This window comes from Rana temporaria, chromosome 13, assembly GCF_905171775.1.
Source record: "Rana temporaria chromosome 13, aRanTem1.1, whole genome shotgun sequence".
NCBI lineage: Eukaryota > Metazoa > Chordata > Amphibia > Anura > Ranidae > Rana > Rana temporaria.
In genome coordinates this window covers 111,946,274-111,969,242 of record NC_053501.1, presented here as the reverse complement: position 1 = coordinate 111,969,242, position 22,969 = coordinate 111,946,274, and the positions used below count along the sequence as shown (strand labels likewise).

The 22,969-nt window shown below is 53.9% G+C and overlaps 1 protein-coding gene across 1 annotated transcript in view; it reads left to right on the top strand.

Annotated features, from left to right (window-relative positions):
* The first annotated feature begins 132 nt into the window (after window positions 1-132).
* COPA (COPI coat complex subunit alpha) overlaps window positions 133-22,969 on the top strand; it is a 74,287-nt gene continuing 51,450 nt past the window's right edge. Inside the window, exons 1-7 of the mRNA XM_040332247.1 lie at window positions 133-249; window positions 3,303-3,416; window positions 5,836-5,909; window positions 7,048-7,128; window positions 8,528-8,604; window positions 12,644-12,753; window positions 21,822-21,931. Coding sequence (XP_040188181.1) covers window positions 210-249; window positions 3,303-3,416; window positions 5,836-5,909; window positions 7,048-7,128; window positions 8,528-8,604; window positions 12,644-12,753; window positions 21,822-21,931 — 606 coding nt within the window. The 5' untranslated portion in view covers window positions 133-209. The remainder of the gene's footprint in view (window positions 250-3,302; window positions 3,417-5,835; window positions 5,910-7,047; window positions 7,129-8,527; window positions 8,605-12,643; window positions 12,754-21,821; window positions 21,932-22,969) is intronic.

Sequence of the window (22,969 nt, the reverse complement as noted above, 5' to 3'; positions counted from 1 at the left end):
CGCAGGCCTTACTTCCGCCAGCACTCGGCTTCACTTCCGCCAGGTCTCTTCCGGGCCGGGTTGGTGGGCGGAGTCGGTGCGGCCCTGGTTGGGGAGGGGGGGCGGTGCTTAGTCCCGCGCATGCTCGGAGAGTGGGTGGGCCGGAGCTTCGGGTCCAACGCGGCACTTCCGGGACAGTGTGGGGTGACGTGTGACGGGCGGCCGGGAAGATGCTGACCAAGTTCGAGACCAAGTCTGCCCGGGTGAAGGGTAAGGGGGACCCCCCTGGGGGGGCACACATTATTGTAGGGGGGGAGAACATTCTGGACTTACACAGGCTGGGGGAGGGGTAATGTCTGCTGGGCCCCTGAGGAACCACAAGGCCCAGCCTGACCTCCCCCATTCACTGTCATTGTGGGCCTTGTAGTTCCTCTGGAGGGTTTTAGCCCCCCCCCTTCTGGGGCCTCATCCTGGGGCCAGCCAATCACAGCGATCGGAAATTTCCATCGCTTGTTTGTTTTATGTGATTGCGCCAACATTGTAACTTTTTTGCTTTTATATTTATGATGTTTTTTGTTTACTTAAAAAAAAGAGAGAAATCGGCGCCAGCTGCACCCTCTGATCTTGCTATAGAGTTACACTGTACAGTCCAAGTGATCGCTGGGGGGAGGGGAGACTCAGGAAATGTTCCTCCCGTCTGCAGAAGACGGATGACGTCAAGTCGTCGTCCTCAGGTTGGCGCCTGACCGAGGGGGACGTCCTCGGGTTGGAGCCTCACGGGGGGGGGGGGACGTCCTCAGGTTGGAGCCTGACCGGGGGGGACGTCCTGAGGTTGGAGCCTGACCGGGGGGGACGTCCTGAGGTTGGAGCCTGACCGGGGGGGACGTCCTGAGGTTGGCGCCTGACCGGGGGGGACGTCCTCAGGTTGGCGCCTGACCGAGGGGGACGTCCTGAGGTTGGCGCCTGACCGAGGGGGACGTCCTGAGGTTGGAGCCTGACCAAGGGGGACGTCCTGAGGTTGGAGCCTGACCAAGGGGGACGTCCTCTGGTTGAAGCCTCATGTGGGGGACGTCCTCAGGTTGAAGCCTCATGTGGGGGACGTCCTCAGGTTGGAGCCTGACTGGGGGGATGTCCTCAGGTTGAAGCCTCATGTGGGGGACGTCCTCAGGTTGGAGCCTGACCTCAGGCTTGGAGCCTCGCGGTGTGGGGCGTCCTCGGGTTGGAGCCTCGCGGTGTGGGGCGTCCTCGGGTTGGAGCCTCGCGGTGTGGGGCGTCCTCGGGTTGGAGCCTCGCGGTGTGGGGCGTCCTCGGGTTGGAGCCTCGCGGTGTGGGGCGTCCTCGGGTTGGAGCCTCGCGGTGTGGGGCGTCCTCGGGTCGGAGCCTCGCGGTGTGGGGCGTCCTCGGGTCGGAGCCTCGCGGTGTGGGGCGTCCTCGGGTCGGAGCCTCGCGGTGTGGGGCGTCCTCGGGTCGGAGCCTCGCGGTGTGGGGCGTCCTCGGGTCGGAGCCTCGCGGTGTGGGGCGTCCTCGGGTCGGAGCCTCGCGGTGGGGGACGTCCTCGGGACGGAGCCTCGCGGTGGGGGACGTCCTCGGGTCGGAGCCTCGCGGTGGGGGACGTCCTCGGGTCGGAGCCTCGCGGTGGGGGACGTCCTCGGGTCGGAGCCTCGCGGTGGGGGGCGTCCTCGGGTCGGAGCCTCGCGGTGGAGGGAAGTCCTCGGGTTGGAGCCTCACGGTGGAGGGAAGTCCTCGGGTTGGAGCCTCACGGTGGGGGGAAGTCCTCGGGTTGGAGCCTCACGGTGGGGGGAAGTCCTCGGGTTGGAGCCTCACCGGGGGGACGTCCTCGGGTTGGAGCCTGACCGAGGGGGACGTCCCGAGGTTGGCTCCTGACCGGGGGGGGGGCGTCCCGAGGTTGGCTCCTGACCGAGGGGGACGTCCCGAGGTTGGCTCCTGACCGAGGGGGACGTCCCGAGGTTGGCTCCTGACCGAGGGGGACGTCCCGAGGTTGGCTCCTGACCGAGGGGGACGTCCCGAGGTTGGCTCCTGACCGAGGGGGACGTCCCGAGGTTGGCTCCTGACCGAGGGGGACGTCCCGAGGTTGGCTCCTGACCGAGGGGGACGTCCCGAGGTTGGCTCCTGACCGAGGGGGACGTCCCGAGGTTGGCTCCTGACCGAGGGGGACGTCCCGAGGTTGGCTCCTGACCGAGGGGGGACGTCCCGAGGTTGGCTCCTGACCGAGGGGGACGTCCCGAGGTTGGCTCCTGACCGAGGGGGACGTCCCGAGGTTGGCTCCTGACCGAGGGGGACGTCCCGAGGTTGGCTCCTGACCGAGGGGGACGTCCCGAGGTTGGCTCCTGACCGTGGAGGGAAGTCCTCGGGTTGGAGCCTCACGGTGGAGGGAAGTCCTCGGGTTGGAGCCTCACGGTGGAGGGAAGTCCTCGGGTTGGAGCCTCGCGGTGTGGGGCGTCCTCGGGTCGGAGCCTCGCGGTGTGGGGCGTCCTCGGGTCGGAGCCTCGCGGTGTGGGGCGTCCTCGGGTCGGAGCCTCGCGGTGGGGGGCGTCCTCGGGTCGGAGCCTCGCGGTGTGGGGCGTCCTCGGGTCGGAGCCTCGCGGTGGGGGACGTCCTCGGGTCGGAGCCTCGCGGTGTGGGGCGTCCTCGGGTCGGAGCCTCGCGGTGTGGGGCACGTCCTCGGGTCGGAGCCTCGCGGTGGGGCACGTCCTCGGGTCGGAGCCTCGCGGTGGGGCACGTCCTCGGGTCGGAGCCTCGCGGTGGGGCACGTCCTCGGGTCGGAGCCTCGCGGTGGGGCACGTCCTCGGGTTGGAGCCTCGCGGTGTGGGGCGTCCTCAGGTTGTCCTTGTGATGGACTCGCCCAGGACAGAAGCTTTCGGAGGGGGGGGGGGGGGTGGGTCATCATAGTTGCCAAGCAGGGAACATAATCAAGTGGGAGGCTCGCAGGGGACACCATCACAAGTTGAACCAAGCAGTCATGTGGGTCCCCCAAACGTTGCATTCGTAATGTGATGGTGGAGATGGTGCAGGCTGGCGGCTGTCTAAAGACCGCTCTGTACACAGTGATTATCCAACGAAACGGCCGCCCAACGTGGCGATTTATCCAGTTCTGTTCATAAACGGCATTGGGGACCACCGGACCGCTGTTGATAGATGGACCACGATATGAAAGGGGTTCTGTGTTTAGCTCCCTGGGGTTAGACAATAAAAAATGCTGATGGAGGTTTTTTTTTTATTTCTGTATATTATGACATGTCAGGAATGCAGAGTTGGTGACGGGTTCTCTTTAACGTTTTGCTCTTTCTTCCTTCCTCTGTTAGGCCTGAGCTTCCACCCTAAGAGGCCATGGGTCCTCACCAGCCTGCACAATGGCGTCATCCAGCTGTGGGATTACCGCATGTGTACCCTCATAGACAAGTTCGATGAACACGATGGTAAGAAATTGTTTTATCCCGTATTATTCTGCCAGAGGTGCCGCCCCCTCCAATGAAGGGCCCGAAACCCCCTGAGATTTACGGGGTGGGGGGAGTGTGTGGGGTAGAAAAGCAGGGGTGGGTAGGCAGGAAAGAGTTGGGGGTGGGGAGGGGGCAGAGGGAAAGGGAGAGGTTGGGACAAAAGGTGGGGGAATGGGAATAAGCTGAGGGGGGGGGGGGCGTTGGAGGAAAAGGGGAGGGTGGATAGGCATGGGGGGGATGGGGGATAGATGGAAAGAGGAGGTAAGTTGGGGAAGGGGGGCGTTGGGCAGGAAAGAGTTGGGGGTTGAGGGGGAAAGGGGGAGGGAATGAGGTGGGGGTAGAGGGAAATGGAGGAGTTGGGACAAAAGGTGGGGGAGTGGGAATAGGCTGAAGGAAAAGAGGGTTGGAGGAAAGGGGGAGGGTGGATAGGCGCGGGGGGATGGGGGATAGATGGAAAGAGGAGGTAAGTTGGGGAATGGGGGCGTTAGGCAGGAAAGAGTTGTGGGTTGAGGGGAAAAGGGGGAGGGGGTGGGGGGGTAGAGGGAAAGGGAGGGGTTGGGGAAAAAGTGTGGGAATAGGCTGAAAAGGGGGGGGGGCTAGAGGGAAAAGGGGGTTGGAGGAAAAGGGGAGGGTGGATAGGCAGGGGGGATGGGGGATACATGGAAAGAGGAGGTAAGTTGGGGAAGGGGGGCGTTAGGCAGGAAAGAGTAGGGGGTTGAGGAAAAAAGGGGGAGGGAATGCGGTGGGAGTAGAGGGGGTTGGTACAAAAAGTGGGGGAGTGGGAATGGGCTGAAAAGGGGTGGGCTAAATGGAAAGAGGAGGTAAGTTGGGGGGGGGGTGTTGGTTAGGCAGGAAAGTGTAGGGGGTTAAGGGGGGAGAGGGGTAGGGAAAAAAGAGGACAGAATGCAGTGGGTATTAGAGGGGGTAGGTGGGAGAGAGGAGGGAATTGGGGTGGGGGGGGTTGGGACAAATGGGGGGGGGTAGGCGTGAAAGAGGAGGGGTTGGGTGGAAAGGGGAGGTAAGAGTAAAAGGGGAGGGGGGATAGGCGGGAGGAGGGTAGTGCGGGGGAAAACGGGGCGTTGGTTGAGGACACAAGCAAATGTGACAGTTTGCATTTCCAGCATTCCGGGAATGTAATTTTTAAACTGGTAAATTGATGGGTTTAGTTCTGCTTTAGGATTTACTGCTGCGTCTCTGAGCTTCAGCAAAATGGCCGCCTCCAGCAAGAAGACACAAGAGCAATGCTGGAGACCATTTGGTAGCATAATTATTCATGTGGAATATATGTTCCTTCCTAAAGAACATTATTTTTTTATCACATTGTTATTATGGGTAAAGTTCCACTTTAACCACTTGCCTACTGGGCACATATACCCCCCTCCTGCCCAGGTGAAATTTCAGCTTTCGGCACTGCGTCACTTTAACTAACAATTGCGCGGTCGTGCGACGTGGCTCCCAAACAAAATTGACGTCCTTTTTTCCCCACAAGTAGAGCTTTCTTTTGGTGGTATTTGATCGCCTGTGCGGTTTTTATTTTTTGCGCTATAAACAAAAAAGTGCGACAATTTTGAAAAAAATACAATATTTTTTACTTCTTGCTATAATAAATATCCCAATAAAAAAAAAAAAAAAAATTCTCAGTTTAGGCCGATACGTATTCTTCTACATATTTTTGGTGGGGAAAAAAAAAATCGCAATAAGCGACTGGTTTGCGCAAAAGTTATAGCGCTTACAAAATAGGGGACAGAATTATTTTTTTTTTTTTTTTTTACTAGAAATGGCGGCGATCTGCGATTTTTATTGGGACTGCGACGTCATGGTGGACAGATCGGACACATTTATACTGCGATCAGTGCTATAAATATGCACTAATTACAGTATAAATGTGACTGGCATTGAAGGGGTTAACACTAGGGGGTGAGGAAGGGGTTAAATATGTTTCCTATAAAGTGTTCTAACTGTAGGTGGAGGGGGGCTGACTGGGGGAGGTGACCGATCTGTGTCTCTATGTACAAGGGACACAGCATCGGTCTCCTCTCCAGAGACAGCACCGCTGTCTCTGTGTAAAACGGCAATGACAGATGATCTCATATGTTTACATATGAGATCATCTCTCATTGGCCGCACAGATCGCATCGCAAACCGCCACTCTGATTTGGCCGGTCGCGGCGATCTGTAATTGGCTGTGTCCAAGGGACACGGCCAACACAGATTTTCCCCGCTGCGCGCGGGGACCACCCAAAGGGGCGGACGTCAATTGACGTCCTGTTGGCTTTTGGGATCCGCGCTGTAGCCGTCAATTGACGGCAGGCGGATCCCAAGTGGTTAATGTCTTTATAAGTTCTATGATGTGCGGTATCTCTGCCCCACTAATGGTGATTGGTTTTCCTCTCTCTAGGCCCGGTCCGGGGTATTGATTTTCATAAGCAGCAGCCTCTGTTTGTCTCTGGAGGAGATGACTACAAAATCAAGGTGAGTGTTGTGTTCATGTGTGTCGTGTATTTCAAAACTATCGATTTTATTAGTACCCTATACCTTGAAAATCGCACGCCCCGCCCCCAGGATAAGGTGGCATGTAATAAAATCCAGTACCAGGCAGGGTTGCCTTACTAAAAGTGCAAGAGACAGTCTTTAAAATAATTTAGAACGTGGCCAAACAAAGCAAAGTTCATGTGTATAAGGATCCTGCGATCTTCAAATATTTCCAAAAACTTCCACCACACCCGACAGTGCTCAGTGACTCCTCCCCCATCAAATGGACACTCACCGGATAGGTATGCCTCACACTCTCGTGTTTTGGCACAAAAAACCTTATCAGATGTAGTTGTTCCCGTCAGTATAGATGTAATCCAAATATGACATCCAATCAGTTCCACATATATGTCAGAGAGAGACAAAAGAAGTGCAAATAGTGTGATACCATCAAAGGTTTAATAGCACACCAAAAACTTCAAACAGTGCACTCACAAACAAAATCTTGTAAAACAGCAGAATATCACATCAAGAAACTCCTTCAGGGTTGCCTTACTATCAGTAACTAAGTGCTTAGTATGTCCAGTGACCCTCCTGTGTGCCGGGTGATGGCCTTCACCAGCATCGCTCCCATACCTAGCTGTGTGCAAGATGAGGCCTCCTGAGCACCGATTCCTATTGAACCAGCCACCTTAGTGGGTAGGAAATCCCCACTCAGTTATTTGAAGTTCATAGTACCAGGCAAAAGCTGAAGACTGTTGTCGGGTTTTTAGAGAATTATGGCCACCTACCTTGTGACAGAACCCAGACACTCTTTCTCAGCTTAAAGCAGAGTTCCACCCAAAAATGGAACTTCCGCGTTAAGTATTTGTGACCCCCTGACATACCACATTTGGCATGTTATTTTTTTTGGGGGGGGGAGCGGGTATTTCACAGGTACCCACTTCCTCTCCTGGCACCAGAAGGAAGTTCACCTCTCTCCTCCCCCTCCCTGCAATCTTCTGGGACACATCACAGGACCCAGATGGCCAGCCATTCATACTGCACACCTTCTTAAATTAGGATTCAAGAGCAGTTAGATCCCGGTGTCTCCTGACAGGAAAGGTTTATTTTTTGTTTTTTCTTCTTTCCATTGTAGGTCTGGAATTATAAGCTCCGACGCTGTCTGTTCACCCTGCTGGGTCACCTGGATTATATCCGCACCACCTTCTTCCATCATGTGAGTAGAGAGATCACTATACTAATATTCTATAACCTGATAAGACTGCCTAAAAAAAAAAAGAGAGATTTGTGAGCCATGTTGTAGGCAATACAGAACATACAGTATGGATAGAGGCCTCCTCAGGGAGCTCTTCGACATTCAGTATTACCAGATACTTGGGAGGTGAGCATCAAAGGACTCCAGAGTAAAACCACAGCACAGGAGGGGCCTTATATGTGAGGGGAAGGGGGAGTCTCGATGTGAGGGGAGTGGAGTGGAGGAGTCTCGATGTGAGGGGAGTGGAGGAGTCTCGATGTGAGGGGAGTGGAGGAGTCTCGATGTGAGGGGAGTGGAGGAGTCTCGATGTGAGGGGAGTGGAGGAGTCTCGATGTGAGGGGAGTGGAGGAGTCTCGATGTGAGGGGAGTGGAGGAGTCTCGATGTGAGGGGAGTGGAGGAGTCTCGATGTGAGGGGAGTGGAGGAGTCTCGATGTGAGGGGAAGGGGGAGTCTCGATGTGAGGGGAAGGGGGAGTCTCATGGAGGATACGGTGAATAGAGGATATTAAGTGTAGTTGGTGAGGACCTTGTGTACACAAAATTTCAATAGCTGTCGGCCTGTCAAGAGTCAGGGTAGGGGATTTGGAATGAAAAAAATGCCTGACCTGTAGGTAAAAATAAAAAAGATGAGTGGGTATGTCATATTTTTTGCATAAGGTATCGAAGTTATATAACCTCCGAGTGACAGGGTTAACTAAGTTTCGGAGTTGAAATAGAGGCGCATCGAGCCATGAAGATATCCTACCCAGGGACAAACTATCTGGTATAGTTGGGTTAAACAGCACATTCACAAGTGGAGGGCAAGGCGAAGCAAGGGAATAGCTTTTGAGACATTTACGCCAGATGGTTAAAGTAAAGGTCATTGGGGCAGTACATTGACGCTTGAAAATAGGATCCAGGGATGAAAGGGAACCCCAAACCAAAGAGCAAGGATGGACCGGGTATAACACCCCCCTTTTCAATGGCAGCCCATTGATTCAAAGCATGTAGAGTAGACCAGGAAACAACAGCTCTCAAATGGGAGGCATAATAATATTTAACAATATCAGGAGCTCCCAAACCATCCCTGGAGGGGAAGGGGGAGTCTCGAAGTGAGGGGAAGGGGGAGTCTCGAAGTGAGGGGAAGGGGGAGTCTCGAAGTGAGGGCAAGGGTGGGGTGTTGTATGTGAGGGCAAGGGTGGGGTCTTGGGAGTGTTGGATGTGATGGGCGGGGGAGAGCCTTGGTGTGAGGGGAGGGGGGGGTGGCCTTGTCTGTAAGGGTGGAAGCTGACAGTTTCAGCCTAAAGGGTCAAGGGGGCGGTTAAGGCGGCAAAATATTTGGGGTTATCATTATTAATAAAGCTTTCCTGGTTGTTTTGTAGGAATACCCGTGGATTCTCAGCGCCTCCGATGATCAAACCATCCGGATCTGGAACTGGCAGTCTCGCACTTGTGTCTGGTAAACAAAAAGACCTTAAAGGGATAGTCCATGAAAAACTGGTACTTCAGTTGTGGTTGCCCCACATTCCGTTCTTGTAGAGCTCTGAACCCCTGGCACCAAGACGTGCCCACCAAAGTTCCAGCAATTGTTGGATGTTGTGTCCATTACAAGGGCAAGTAAATAATTCTTGCTTCACCTGCTGTTTTCTCATTAAATCTGAACTTTGAGTCCCTGTAGAGCAGAGCTTAGAGTCGGGGCCGATCCTAGGGTCACAGGCGCCTGGGTGCAGAAATATTTCTGGCACCCCCCCATGGGCGCGGTCATCTTACTAACTCCTCCCCTTTACAAATGTTTCTGTGGCAGCCTATCGGTGCCCATCAAATGCAGCCTTATCAGTGCCCCACCAAATGCTGCCTACCAGTGCTTTATCAAATGCTGCCTACCAGTGCCCACCAAATGCAACCTGCCAGTGCCCACTCCACCACCCTCCCCTCACACACAAGACTCCACCACCCTCCCCTCACATACAAGACTCCACCACCCTCCCCTCACATACAAGACTCCACCACCGCCCTCCCCTCACATACAAGACTCCACCACCGCCCTCCCCTCACATACAAGACTCCACCGCCGCCCTCCCCTCGCATACAAGACTCCACCGCCGCCGCCCTCCCCTCGCATACAAGACTCCGCCGCCCTCCCCTCGCATACAAGACTCCACCGCCGCCCTCCCCTCACATACAAGACTCCACCGCCGCCCTCCCCTCACATACAAGACTCCACCGCCGCCCTCCCCTCACATACAAGACTCCACCGCCACCACCCTCCCCTCACATACAAGACTCCACCGCCACCACCCTCCCCTCACATACAAGACTCCACCGCCACCACCCTCCCCTCGCATACAAGACTCCACCGCCACCACCCTCCCCTCGCATACAAGACTCCACCGCCACCACCCTCCCCTCGCATACAAGACTCCACCGCCACCACCCTCCCCTCGCATACAAGACTCCACCGCCACCACCCTCCCCTCGCATACAAGACTCCACCGCCACCACCCTCCCCTCGCATACAAGACTCCACCGCCACCACCCTCCCCTCGCATACAAGACTCCACCGCCACCACCCTCCCCTCGCATACAAGACTCCACCGCCACCACCCTCCCCTCGCATACAAGACTCCACCGCCACCACCCTCCCCTCGCATACAAGACTCCACCGCCACCACCCTCCCCTCGCATACAAGACTCCACCGCCACCACCCTCCCCTCGCATACAAGACTCCACCGCCACCCCCCTCCCCTCGCATACAAGACTCCACCGCCACCACCCTCCCCTCGCATACAAGACTCCACCGCCACCACCCTCCCCTCGCATACAAGACTCCACCGCCACCACCCTCCCCTCGCATACAAGACTCCACCGCCACCACCCTCCCCTCGCATACAAGACTCCACCGCCACCACCCTCCCCTCGCATACAAGACTCCACCGCCACCACCCTCCCCTCGCATACAAGACTCCACCGCCACCACCCTCCCCTCGCATACAAGACTCCACCGCCACCACCCTCCCCTCGCATACAAGACTCCACCGCCACCACCCTCCCCTCGCATACAAGACTCCACCGCCACCACCCTCCCCTCGCATACAAGACTCCACCGCCACCACCCTCCCCTCGCATACAAGACTCCACCGCCACCACCCTCCCCTCGCATACAAGACTCCACCGCCACCACCCTCCCCTCGCATACAAGACTCCACCGCCACCACCCTCCCCTCGCATACAAGACTCCACCGCCACCACCCTCCCCTCGCATACAAGACTCCACCGCCACCACCCTCCCCTCGCATACAAGACTCCACCGCCACCACCCTCCCCTCGCATACAAGACTCCACCGCCACCACCCTCCCCTCGCATACAAGACTCCACCGCCACCACCCTCCCCTCGCATACAAGACTCCACCGCCACCACCCTCCCCTCGCATACAAGACTCCACCGCCACCACCCTCCCCTCGCATACAAGACTCCACCGCCACCACCCTCCCCCTCGCATACAAGACTCCACCGCCACCACCCTCCCCTCGCATACAAGACTCCACCGCCACCACCCTCCCCTCGCATACAAGACTCCACCGCCACCACCCTCCCCTCGCATACAAGACTCCACCGCCACCACCCTCCCCTCGCATACAAGACTCCACCGCCACCACCCTCCCCTCGCATACAAGACTCCACCGCCACCACCCTCCCCTCGCATACAAGACTCCACCGCCACCACCCTCCCCTCGCATACAAGACTCCACCGCCACCACCCTCCCCTCGCATACAAGACTCCACCGCCACCACCCTCCCCTCGCATACAAGACTCCACCGCCACCACCCTCCCCTCGCATACAAGACTCCACCGCCACCACCCTCCCCTCGCATACAAGACTCCACCGCCACCACCCTCCCCTCGCATACAAGACTCCACCGCCACCACCCTCCCCTCGCATACAAGACTCCACCGCCACCACCCTCCCCTCGCATACAAGACTCCACCGCCACCACCCTCCCCTCGCATACAAGACTCCACCGCCACCACCCTCCCCTCACATACAAGCCTCCACCGCCACCACCCTCCCCTCGCATACAAGACTCCACCGCCACCACCCTCCCCTCGCATACAAGACTCCACCGCCACCACCCTCCCCTCGCATACAAGACTCCACCGCCACCACCCTCCCCTCGCATACAAGACTCCACCGCCACCACCCTCCCCTCGCATACAAGACTCCACCGCCACCACCCTCCCCTCGCATACAATACTCCACCGCCACCACCCTCCCCTCGCATACAAGACTCCACCGCCACCACCCTCCCCTCGCATACAAGACTCCACCGCCACCACCCTCCCCTCGCATACAAGACTCCACCGCCACCACCCTCCCCTCGCATACAAGACTCCACCGCCACCACCCTCCCCTCGCATACAAGACTCCACCGCCACCACCCTCCCCTCGCATACAAGACTCCACCGCCACCACCCTCCCCTCGCATACAAGACTCCACCGCCACCACCCTCCCCTCGCATACAAGACTCCACCGCCACCACCCTCCCCTCGCATACAAGACTCCACCGCCACCACCCTCCCCTCGCATACAAGACTCCACCGCCACCACCCTCCCCTCGCATACAAGACTCCACCGCCACCACCCTCCCCTCGCATACAAGACTCCACCGCCACCACCCTCCCCTCGCATACAAGACTCCACCGCCACCACCCTCCCCTCGCATACAAGACTCCACCGCCACCCCCCTCCCCTCGCATACAAGACTCCACCGCCACCACCCTCCCCTCGCATACAAGACTCCACCGCCACCACCCTCCCCTCGCATACAAGACTCCACCGCCACCACCCTCCCCTCGCATACAAGACTCCACCGCCACCACCCTCCCCTCGCATACAAGACTCCACCGCCACCACCCTCCCCTCGCATACAAGACTCCACCGCCACCACCCTCCCCTCGCATACAAGACTCCACCGCCACCACCCTCCCCTCGCATACAAGACTCCACCGCCACCACCCTCCCCTCGCATACAAGACTCCGGTCCTGATTAGATAGATTGATAGCAGCGCAGCCATTGGCTCCCGCTGCTGTCAATCAAATCCAATCACCAGGGGGGCGGAGCCAAATCCCTCTGTGAATGGCCGCAGGACACGGGGGCCCGCACGAGCGCCCAGAGGGAGAGCTGCTCTCCAACGGGGGGCACTCGAGAAGAGGGAGAGCCGCTTAGGGACCCCAGAAGAGGGGGATCGGGAACCCGGCAGCCGTAATGAGATGCCATTGTATCGGTTGCAGCAGGAAGGCGGAGCTGACAATCTCGGCAGAGGTCCTATACTCCTTGAAATATTAGAAGGTGGGGGTCATCGCCTAGCAACCCCACTCGTCACTGAAATGACCTTTTGGATGGACTGACCCTTTAACTGGAATTTTTTTTTATTTTTTTATTACAGGTATACAGAATATTAATAATTTGTATCTTTTTTTTCCTTTCTTCGCAGCGTCCTGACGGGTCACAACCATTACGTCATGTGCGCCCAGTTCCACCCATCGGAAGATCTGGTAGTCTCTGCCAGTCTGGACCAGACAGTGCGCGTTTGGGATATTTCTGGTGAGCTGCCCAGGTCAAGGGGGTCCCCTTGGGGCCAACAACCCCGCTCAGAACTGCAGCAGATGAAAAGATGGTGGATAAGAGTTTGGAGGAGCCGCAGAGAGCATTGCTATGTCCAAGATAGAGAGGCGGGGGCTGATGATGTCATGCTCTCCACCTCAGCCAATCGGAGGAAGCTTTGTAGTCATTCCTTAGAATACAAAGCTTCCTGGTAATGGCTGAGCAGTGCTTTGTTCTGGGAGAGGGATGGGAAGTTCCCATCGTGTTTTCCGGAACACAGTGCTGTATAGGGCAGTGATGGAGAACCTCGGCACCCCAGATGTTTTGGAACTACATTTCCCATGATGCTCAGGCACTCTGCAGTGTAGTGGAGCATCATGGGAAATGTAGTTCCAAAACATCTGGTGTGCCAAGGTTCCCCATCACTGGTATAGTGTATATAGCTGAGGCTACATACAGATAACACACAGTGCCCAGCAGGCAGACTTGTTAGTGCTGTGAATGCTTTGTTTCGGCCAGCTTGGCCCAACCTATTTAAAGGGACATTAAACGTGGTGTTTCATTTTAGGGGTTAGTTTAATATATGGGGAGACGGAAAGCTTAGTGTTAGGGTCAGGAACCAATAGGAAGAACAGGTTATTGTTGGGGAAATTATTTTATTTTGACATGCCTCATGCCAACTACTACTACTTCTGATTGGCTACTGCTAACAGCAGGGGAGCATAAAAACTTTACCCCTGCTGTGCCCATTATTAAGGGGTTCCCACCATCCCTGGGCTGAGTTCCCGGGTCTGTGCCCATTATGAGGGCTTCCCACCATCCCTCGGCTGAGTTCCCGGGTCTGTGCCCATTATGAGGGGTTCCCACCATCCCTGTGCTGAGTTCCCGGGTCTGTGCCCATTATGAGGGGTTCCCACCATCCCTGTGCTGAGTTCCCAGGTCTGTACACCTGCTGTGCCCATTATGAGGGGTTCCCACCACCCCTGTGCTGAGTTCCCGAGTCTGTACACCTGCTGTGCCTATTATGAGGGGTTCCCACCATCCCTGTGCTGAGTTCCCGGGTCTGTACACCCGCTGTGCCCATTATGAGGGGTTCCCACCATCCCTGTGCTGAGTTCCCGGGTCTGTACACCTGCTGTGCCCATTATGAGGGGTTCCCACCATCCCTGTGCTGAGTTCCTGGGTCTGTACACCTGCTGTGCCCATTATGAAGGGTTCCCACCATCCCTGTGCTGAGTTCCCGGGTCTGTACACCCGCTGTGCCCATTATGAGGGGTTCCCACCATCCCTGTGCTGAGTTCCCGGGTCTGTACACCCGCTGTGCCCATTATGAGGGGTTCCCACCGTCCCTGTGCTGAGTTCCCAGGTCTGTACACATGCTGTGCCCCATTATGAGAGGTTCCCACCATCCCTGTGCTGAGTTCCTGGGTCTGTACACCTGCTGTGCCCATTATGAGAGGTTCCCATCATCCCTGTGCTGAGTTCCTGGGTCTGTACACCTGCTGTGCCCATTATGAGGGGTTCCCACCATCCCTGTGCTGAGTTCCCGGGTCTGTATACCTGCTGTGATTATTATGAGGGGTTCCCACCATCCCTGTGCTGAGTTCCCGGGTCTGTACACCTGCTGTGCCCATTACGAGGGGTTCCCACCATCCCTGTGCTGAGTTCCTGGGTCTGTACCCCTGCTGTGCCCATTACGAGGGGTTCCCACATATTAAATTTGTTTCAGTTTTATATAGGAAAGAATGTAAAGGCGGAGCAGGGACTCAAGGGTGGGAGGGTCCATAGTCAGGAAGTACAATAAGCAGATCTTTACATCCCAGAGATTTGGGGGGGGGGGGGGGGGGGCTAAGCCCTGCAGACCCCACCAGTAACCGAAATACCACTGTTCAGTGCATTGACCCTTGGATCCAATGCTACCAGTTGGCAAACACTAAGGCCTGTGTCACACTGGCTTCAGCTTGTAGAAGAGCAGTGTGAACAGCAAGCTTTAAGAAAGCATTTGTAGAGCTTTCAGCAAACTTTGTTAAAGCTTTTAAAGTTCCATTCAATTCCAGTTTGTAAATGTTAAACACAGATCCTAATGGCGGTGCTGATTGCCACTTTAAGCAAGCTGCTAGCGGGGGTTCATCACTTGTTGGAAGCCTGCTAGCGGCTTGTTTAAAGTGGCAATCAGCACTTCCATTAGGATCTGTGTTTAACTGTTTACAGTTAAATGGTACTTTAAAAAAGCTTCAATAAAGCTTATTGAAAGCAGAAAGTCCGGTGTTGGGTTGTACACCACTTCCCTGCTCAGTCACCCCTCTCTCTCTCCATCTCCTGCAGTTTTGAGTGCGGTTCCGGCTCCTACTTTAAAGTACACAGCAGATCAGACCAGTCCAGTCAACAGAAGAGTTTGCATGAGAGGGGCGGAGATTGAGCCCCGTCTCACCCAATCTCTCTCTGTCTACATGAACTTGGAGGGATTGTTGCTCTCTCCTCTGTGCTGTCGCTGTTGTCTACCTTCTCTTAACGACTCCAGAAGCATGCCGTGTGATTGGTTTAACTGCGTGTGAGCTGCTTGTCGCCTCGTGCCGTGTGATTGGTTTAACTGCGTGTGAGCTGCTTGTCGCCTCGTGCCGTGTGATTGGTTTAACTGCGTGTGAGCTGCTTGTCGCCTCGTGCCGTGTGATTGGTTTAACTGTTTGTGAGCTGCTTGTCACGTGCCGTGTGATTGGTTTAACTATGTGTGAGCTGCTTGTCTCGTGCCGTGTGATTGGTTTAACTGTGTGTGAGCTGCATGTCATCTAAAGGTCTTTTTAACGACTAAACTCCAACACCAGAAAGCCTCGCTTGTTCTATTAATCGCTGTTTTAGACTGGAAGGGCGGAGCTACATTGTTGCGAACGGAGTTTACTCCAAATAAGCTAAAAAACGAAATATGATTGGTAGGGTTGTCCCGATACCACTTTTTTAGGACCGAGTACAAGTACCGATACTTTTTTTCAAGTAGTCGCCGATACCGAATACCGATACTTTTTTTAAATGTGTCCCCAAATGCAGCCATGTCCCCCACATATGCAGCCATGTCCCTCTAGCCATGTCCCTCACATATGCAGCCATGTCCCTCTAGCCATGTCCCTCACATATGCAGCCATGTCCCTCTAGCCATGTCCCTCACATATGCAGCCATGTCCCTCTAGTCATGTCTCTCACATATGCAGCCATGTCCCTCTAGCCATGTCCCTCACATATGCAGCCATGTCCCTCTAGCCATGTCCCTCTAGCCATGTCCCTCACATATGCAGCCATGTCCCTCTAGCCATGTCCCTCTAGCCATGTCCCTCACATATGCAGCAATGTCCCTCTAGCCATGTCCCTCACATATGCAGCCATGTCCCTCTAGCCATGTCCCTCACATATGCAGCCATGTCCCTCACATATGCAGCAATGTCCCTCTAGCCATGTCCCTCACATATGCAGCAATGTCCCTCTAGCCATGTCCCTCGATGCGGCGGCGCGATTCGGCGGCAGCGGCGGGGGGGAAAGGGGGGGGGGGAAGTATTCTATTTAGGTATCGGGGGTATTTGCGCGAGTACGAGTACTCCCGCAAATACTCGGTATCGGTCCCGATACCGATACTGGTATCGGTATCTGGACAACCCTAATGATTGGCTTATAATTGCTATATTGATCGTAACTCAAAACCTACGTAGTCTAGAGCAGTGTTTCTCAACTCCAGTCCTCAAGGCGCCCCAACAGGTCATGTTTTCAGGCTTTCCATTATTTTGCACAGGTGATTTGATCAGTTTCACTGCCTTGGTAATTACCACAGCCATTTCATCTGAGGGAAATCCTGAAAACATGACCTGTTGGGGCGCCTCGAGGACTGGAATTGAGAAACACTGGTCTAGAGCAGTGGTCTCCAAACTGCGGTCCGGGGGCCGGATAAGCGAGTAACGTATTTATCGCAGTATAACGCGCTCCCGCGTATACCGCGCACCCCTAAAGTTGCCCCGAATCCGGTGGGGGAAAAAACTTTTTTTTTGTACTTACAGTTTTGGTGTCTTGCGCGGCGTCCATCGTCGGGTCCGGCGTCGTTCTGCAGCTTTGGGTGTCCTCTTCGTCGGGTCCGGCGTCGTTCTGCAGCTTCGGGTGTCCTCTTCGTCGGGTCCGGCGTCCGTCTGCAGCTTTGGGTGTCCTCTTCGTCGGGTCCGGCGTCGTTCTGCAGCTTCGGGTGTCCTCTTCGTCGGGTCCGGCATCCTCCCCGCTCGTTTCCCGCGCCGAGTTTGAATACTGCGCCGACATATACAGAGCGCAGTACACTCGCATATTGTCGGCAATGCTCGGCAACTCTCGCGCTGACGTCCTGTACGTCCAGGACGTCAGCGCGGAAGGAGCCGAGACTGCCCGACTATACCCGAGTGTACTGCGCTCGGTATATGTCGGCGCAGTATTCAAAACTCGGCGCGGGTATCGGCGTATACCGCGCACCCACGATTTTGCCCTGATTTTCAGGGCAAAAAAGTGCGCGGTATACGCAGATAAATACGGTGCTTTGGATTACGGGCATTCTCCTGGAACGGATTATGCTCGTTATCCGAGGTTCAACTGTACAAAGAAATATAGACTTTATAGAATAAAAAAAATTAATAGAAAATGGGCGTTTTACCCGATCCATCACAAATATACCCCCCAGCAACATCATTCCAGCAAAAGTTGATCTCAGTCAACTGTAGGTCATTCAGCTGCCAGCAACAAAAGATCTCTCCCTTAACAGTATATTCCTCCCAGCAACAGTTGACCCCCCCAGCAACATAAGACCCTTAGAGCAGGGATCCTCAAACTACGGCCCTCCAGTTGTTTGGAGAACTACACATCCCATGAGGCATTGTAAGGGCTCTCCGTGCTCCTCTATGGAGCCGCGGATGTCAGCTGTGACATGCCCGCTGACATTTGACCCGCTCCGATCCACCAAAGTGTGACGGAGGAAAAACCTACTTTTCCATCCGTCTGGCGGATCGGATCGGGTGAACACGGATAGAGAGGAGAAAAGACAGGGCGGTCCCCGCACACTGAGCAAGCGGAGGTTCACGGGGCGGATCACTGATCCGCCCCGTGTGAAAGGGGCCTAACACTCTGACATTCACAGACATGACTGGGCATGATGGGAATTGTAGTTCCTGAACAACTGGAGGGCCGTAGTTTGAAGACCCATGCCTTAGAGCAGTGGTCTCCAAACTGCGGCCCCGGGGCCCTTTGCTTGATTTTTATCCGGCCCTAGGGATGCTTTTTTATTCATTGGCACCAATGAAGGGGCAGGAGTCCTCCCCAGTGACGGGGCAGAAGTCCTCCCAATGACACCAATGATGGGGGATTTTGTACTCCTGATGGCCACAGTCCGGCCCCCTTAGAGTCTGGAGGACAGTAATCCGGCCCTTTGTTTAGAAAGTTTGGAGACCCCTGCCTTAGAGTAACAAAAGATCCCCCATCAGCAACAATAGATTCCTTTGCAGCCAGCAACAATTGATGCCACCAGCAACTATAAGCTTCCCAACAACGATAGACCCCCCCCCCCCCAGCAATAATGGATCTCCCCCTGTCAGCAACAGTAGATCTCGCAGCAACCACCATCAATAAACCCTTCAGTATCCGGCAACAAAAAACCCTCTCTTGAGTAGATGCCTCCCAACAATATTTGACCCCCCCCCCCCCCCCCCCCAGCAACATAAGACCCTCACAGGAACAATGGATTCCTCACCAGCAGCAATAGAGGACCCTCCTCCCCAGTGACAATAGACCCCCCCCCCCCCCCCCCGCAACAATAGACCACTTCAATACAGTAGATTAAACCATGAAATAAGGAAATCCCTGATCTTAATAAATGTTGTAAGGAAAAAATCAATCCCAGGTGGCTGCTGTTGTCATTGATTCTTGATTTAGATGTCAGGGTTTACACATTTTATTATCCATTCAGAATATGGAATGTAAGAACTTTTCTCTTTGAGAAGTAAAGTCCAGGGATACTAAAGCCTTTGCGATTGGCTACTATACAGCCAATATTGTGCCTCACTATCAGTAAAGGAACTAAAAGTCCCAGCATGCCCTGCCCCCCCCTTTTTTTTTTTTTGCACGCCTTTCTGTACCGCAGTGTTCATTGGAACTAATTTTGATTTTCCTTTGTGGCCATTAATCCTGTGCATGCCTAACCCCCCCCCCCCCCCCCCCCCACTGCCTGCAGATGCCATGCCACCTAATTCACTGTGAACTCCTCCCTCCCAAGTTTGTCCCATACACTGGTCCATCCTACGTGTCCTTCCTGCCCTCTTCATTTGTGCAGTCGCAGATATTTTCCACTCATGCTGCTGCTGCGTCTAGCAGTACGACATGGCTTTGTTTACGTTCCTCCGCTCATCCGGCATGTTGTGGTCATCTCACCCCATTGGAGCAAGATGAGAAGATTTGTTGTAGATCGCCAAAGCTGAGACGCCTAAAGGGTCCGCTGGCCCGGTGACGCCTAAAGGGTCCGCTGGCCCGGTGACGCCTAAAGGGTCCGCTGGCCCGGTGACGCCTAAAGGGTCCGCTGGCCCGGTGACGCCTAAAGGCCCCGCTGGGCCGGTGACGCCTAAAGGCCCCGCTGGGCCGGTGACGCCTAAAGGCCCCCTGCTGGCCCGGTGACGCCTAAAGGCCCCGCTGGCCCGGTGACGCCTTAAGGCCCCGCTGGCCCGGTGTTCCGTCGTCTTTGCAATATGTGTTATTTGATATAGGATTGGTTGAAAATCTGAAGGGGGGGGTAGTGTGTGACTTGAGGCTGAAGGATATGAATGACGGAGCAATCCTCTTTTGTCTGTATGTGTAAGAGGTTAAAGTGGGGTTTAAGAGGGCCAAACCAAATGGTGGAAGAGTCCAAGTTGTAATATGCTCACATAGAACATCCAACGTGTTTCGGGGGGCCATTCACTCCCTTCATCAGAGCTTAACCACTTCCCGCCCGGTCAATAGACAATTGACGTCCGGGAAGTGGTTGTGAAATCCTGACTGGACGTCTATTGACGTCCTGCAGGATTTCGTGCCGGCCTCCGGCGGAGGCTCTTTACCCACGTGATCAGCCGTGTCCAACCACGGCTGATCACGATGTAAAGAGGAAGAGCCGTTGATGGCTCTTCCTCACTCGTGTCTGACAGACGCGAGTAGAGGAGAGACGATCGGCGGCTCTCCTGACGGGGGGGGTTCGCGCTGATTGGATCGGATGCCAACACTGGACCACCAGGGAGTGCCCCCAGGCAAAAAAAAAAACACCAATAAAAAAAACACAATCGATGCCAATCAGTGCCCACAAATGGTCACTGACTGGCAACATGGGCACTGGCTGGAATGATGCCCAGGAATGCCATCAGTGCCACCCCTCAGTGCCACCCAGTGTCCATCAGTGCCACCTCTTAGAGCCCATCTATGCCCAGTGCCCATCAGTGCCGCCTATCGATGCCCATGAGTGCCGCCATATCAGTGCCCATAATTGAAGAAAACTTACTTATTTACAAAAAAAATTACAGAATAAATAAAAGTATTTTTTCTCAAAAATTTCGGTCTTTTTTTAGTTGTTGCGCAAAAATAAATATCCCAGAGGTGATCAAAAACCACCAAGAGAAAGCTCTATTTGTGGGAACAAAATTATAAAAATTTCATTTGGGTACAGTGTAGCACGACCGCGCAATTGTCATTCAAAGTGCGACAGCGCTGAAAATTGGCTTGGGCAGGAAGGTGTGTAAGTGGCCCCCGGTATGGAAGTGGTTAAAAAACTTTGACAGCTGCTGCTGTCAATATTGAGGCACTCCTATCCCAAGATAATTAAGTAGATCCAATGCTCATGTGTTTGGCTACTTGTTCCTTTTGAGTCCTCCAAGTCCCTCATAATGTTTCTAAACCCTGATGAAGAGAAGTAACTTGGCCCCTGAAATGTGTTGGCTTTTCTATGGAATCCTATTACAAATCATTAAAGCAACTTGGACTTCTGCCAATTAGTTGGCACTCCTCTTGTATTTTTTGGCTTGCTTGTATCTAAGCTGTCTCACCAGAGCCCAACAAGCTGGTTGAAATATGAGGTATCTTTTTTTTTTTTTTATTATTTCAATTATTTTAATTAAACCATCTGTGTCCCAAAATTTTCCTCAGAACAGGAAGTGAGGGTATATCCCCTTCAAATTTTAATCGGAAGATTTCGCTTTATTTCTTGTTCTGTTGGCAACAATAGTAAATTGAATTTATGACTTCTTGTTCTATGACAAGTGTGTGTGTGTATATTATAATATATATACATTGAAACCTCGGATTACGAGCCTAATCCGTTCCAGGAGAATGCTCGTAATCCAAAGTACTCGCATATCAAAGCGAGTTTCCCCATTGACGTCAATGGAAACGAAAATAATTAGTTCTGCATTGACTTCAATGGCATGCAATACCGCATGTGGCCAGAGGTGGGGGGCATCGGAGAACCTTAGAAACTATCGGAAAGGCCCGAGGACACCTTGGAAAGACTTTGTTCCCGAGATTTGCCGAGGTCAGCCGAGCTGTTCTCAGGCCTTTCCGTGCATTTCCGAACGGCGACGTTCGGCTCCGTCGCCCCACACACCTCAGGCCATACGCAGTACTACACACCTCTTTGGCCTGAATCATGCTTGTTTTGTAAGACAACCCTCGCAAACCGAGTTACGATTTAAAAAAATTAAATGCTTGCATTGCGAAACGCTCGTTGACCACGTTACTCGCAATCCGAGGTTCCATTGTATGTGTGTGTGTATGTATGTGTGTGTGTATGTATGTGTGTATATATATATATATATTTATTTTGAACCCATACCCTTTCCCCACTCCATAAAAAAACTAAGCATATTTTGGCTAGAGCTGCCCTTAAAACGAGTGGCCATCGCACAACTCGTTGGTGTTCCTAGTACTCGCATCCAAGTCCCAGCCAGGCTCTGGAGGCTGTAGACTTGCATCGTTTTGGTCTTGTACCTGCAGGAAATGTAAGAGCCTTTTTTTTTTTTTACCTTACAATAACCGTATCTCTTCTGCTCTCGTCTCACGGAAAGGCCTGCGCAAAAAGAACCTTTCTCCAGGAGCGGTGGACTCCGATGTGCGTGGACTCACAGGAGTGGATTTGTTTGGGACCACCGACGCAGTGGTGAAACATGTTCTGGAGGTACTGTGCATCCACCCCTTCCTATGTATCCACCCTTCCTATGTGTGTATCGAACGTCGTATTGATGAAGCTGGGTTCACTGGGAGTCCAATAGAAGAAGGAAGTGCGATAGATTTTAGCTGTAGAATAGAATAATTTGACCAATTTTGTGATTATTGGCAAGTTTTTCAGTTGTGTGTAAAATGTTTTATGTATTACGGGCAATTATATTGATAAAGTGCCAACAATTTACACAGCGCTTTACATACTGTAGGCGGTAGGTGAAGAACACTTTGCAGGAGGTGTAGCCAAAGGCGACCTTCCAGCTGTCAGTGTTTTAGTACCTCATGGGACACGTAGTTCCAGAGCAGCTGGAGGGCCACAGTTGCCCACCCCTGTTTTAAACTAATATTCCACGTTTGTGATCACTTTGAATAGTTAATTTGTGCCAAACTAGAGATGCAAGGAATGGTCAGAAAAGGAAGACTGAAAGAGAAAATGGTAGAGAAGGGACTAAATTCCCTCCCAGCAGCCAGCATCAGGTGAAAATAGGGGAACCAGGACTGGGATCAGAAACAAGGGGAGCTGATAAGAGACAGCAGGGTACTGGATACAGGGCAGGATCAGGCAGAATTTAGACTCCCGTTTAGTCAGCAAGCATGTTTTTGGCTATCAGGCAAAACACTGAAGCGAGAGGAAATAGTAGAGGAGGGACTAAATAGAAGGAGCCAGGATCAGAAACACAAGGGGAGCAGGTAGGAGGCAGCAGGGTTCTGAATACAGGGTAGGATTTAGATTTCGATTTAGTCAACAAGCTTTTATCTGGCTCTCAGGTAAAACACTAAAGCAAGAGGGAATAGTACAGGAGGGACTAAATACCCTCCCAGCAGCCAGCATCAGGTGAAAATTGTTCCGGAAGGAAAACCAGGCCTGGGATCAGGAATAAGAGAAGCAGGAAAGAGGCAGCAGGGAACTGGATTCAGGGCAGGATTTAGACTCCGGTTTAGTCAGCAAGCATGTATTGGCTATCGGGCAAAACACTGAAAAAGAGGCAATAGT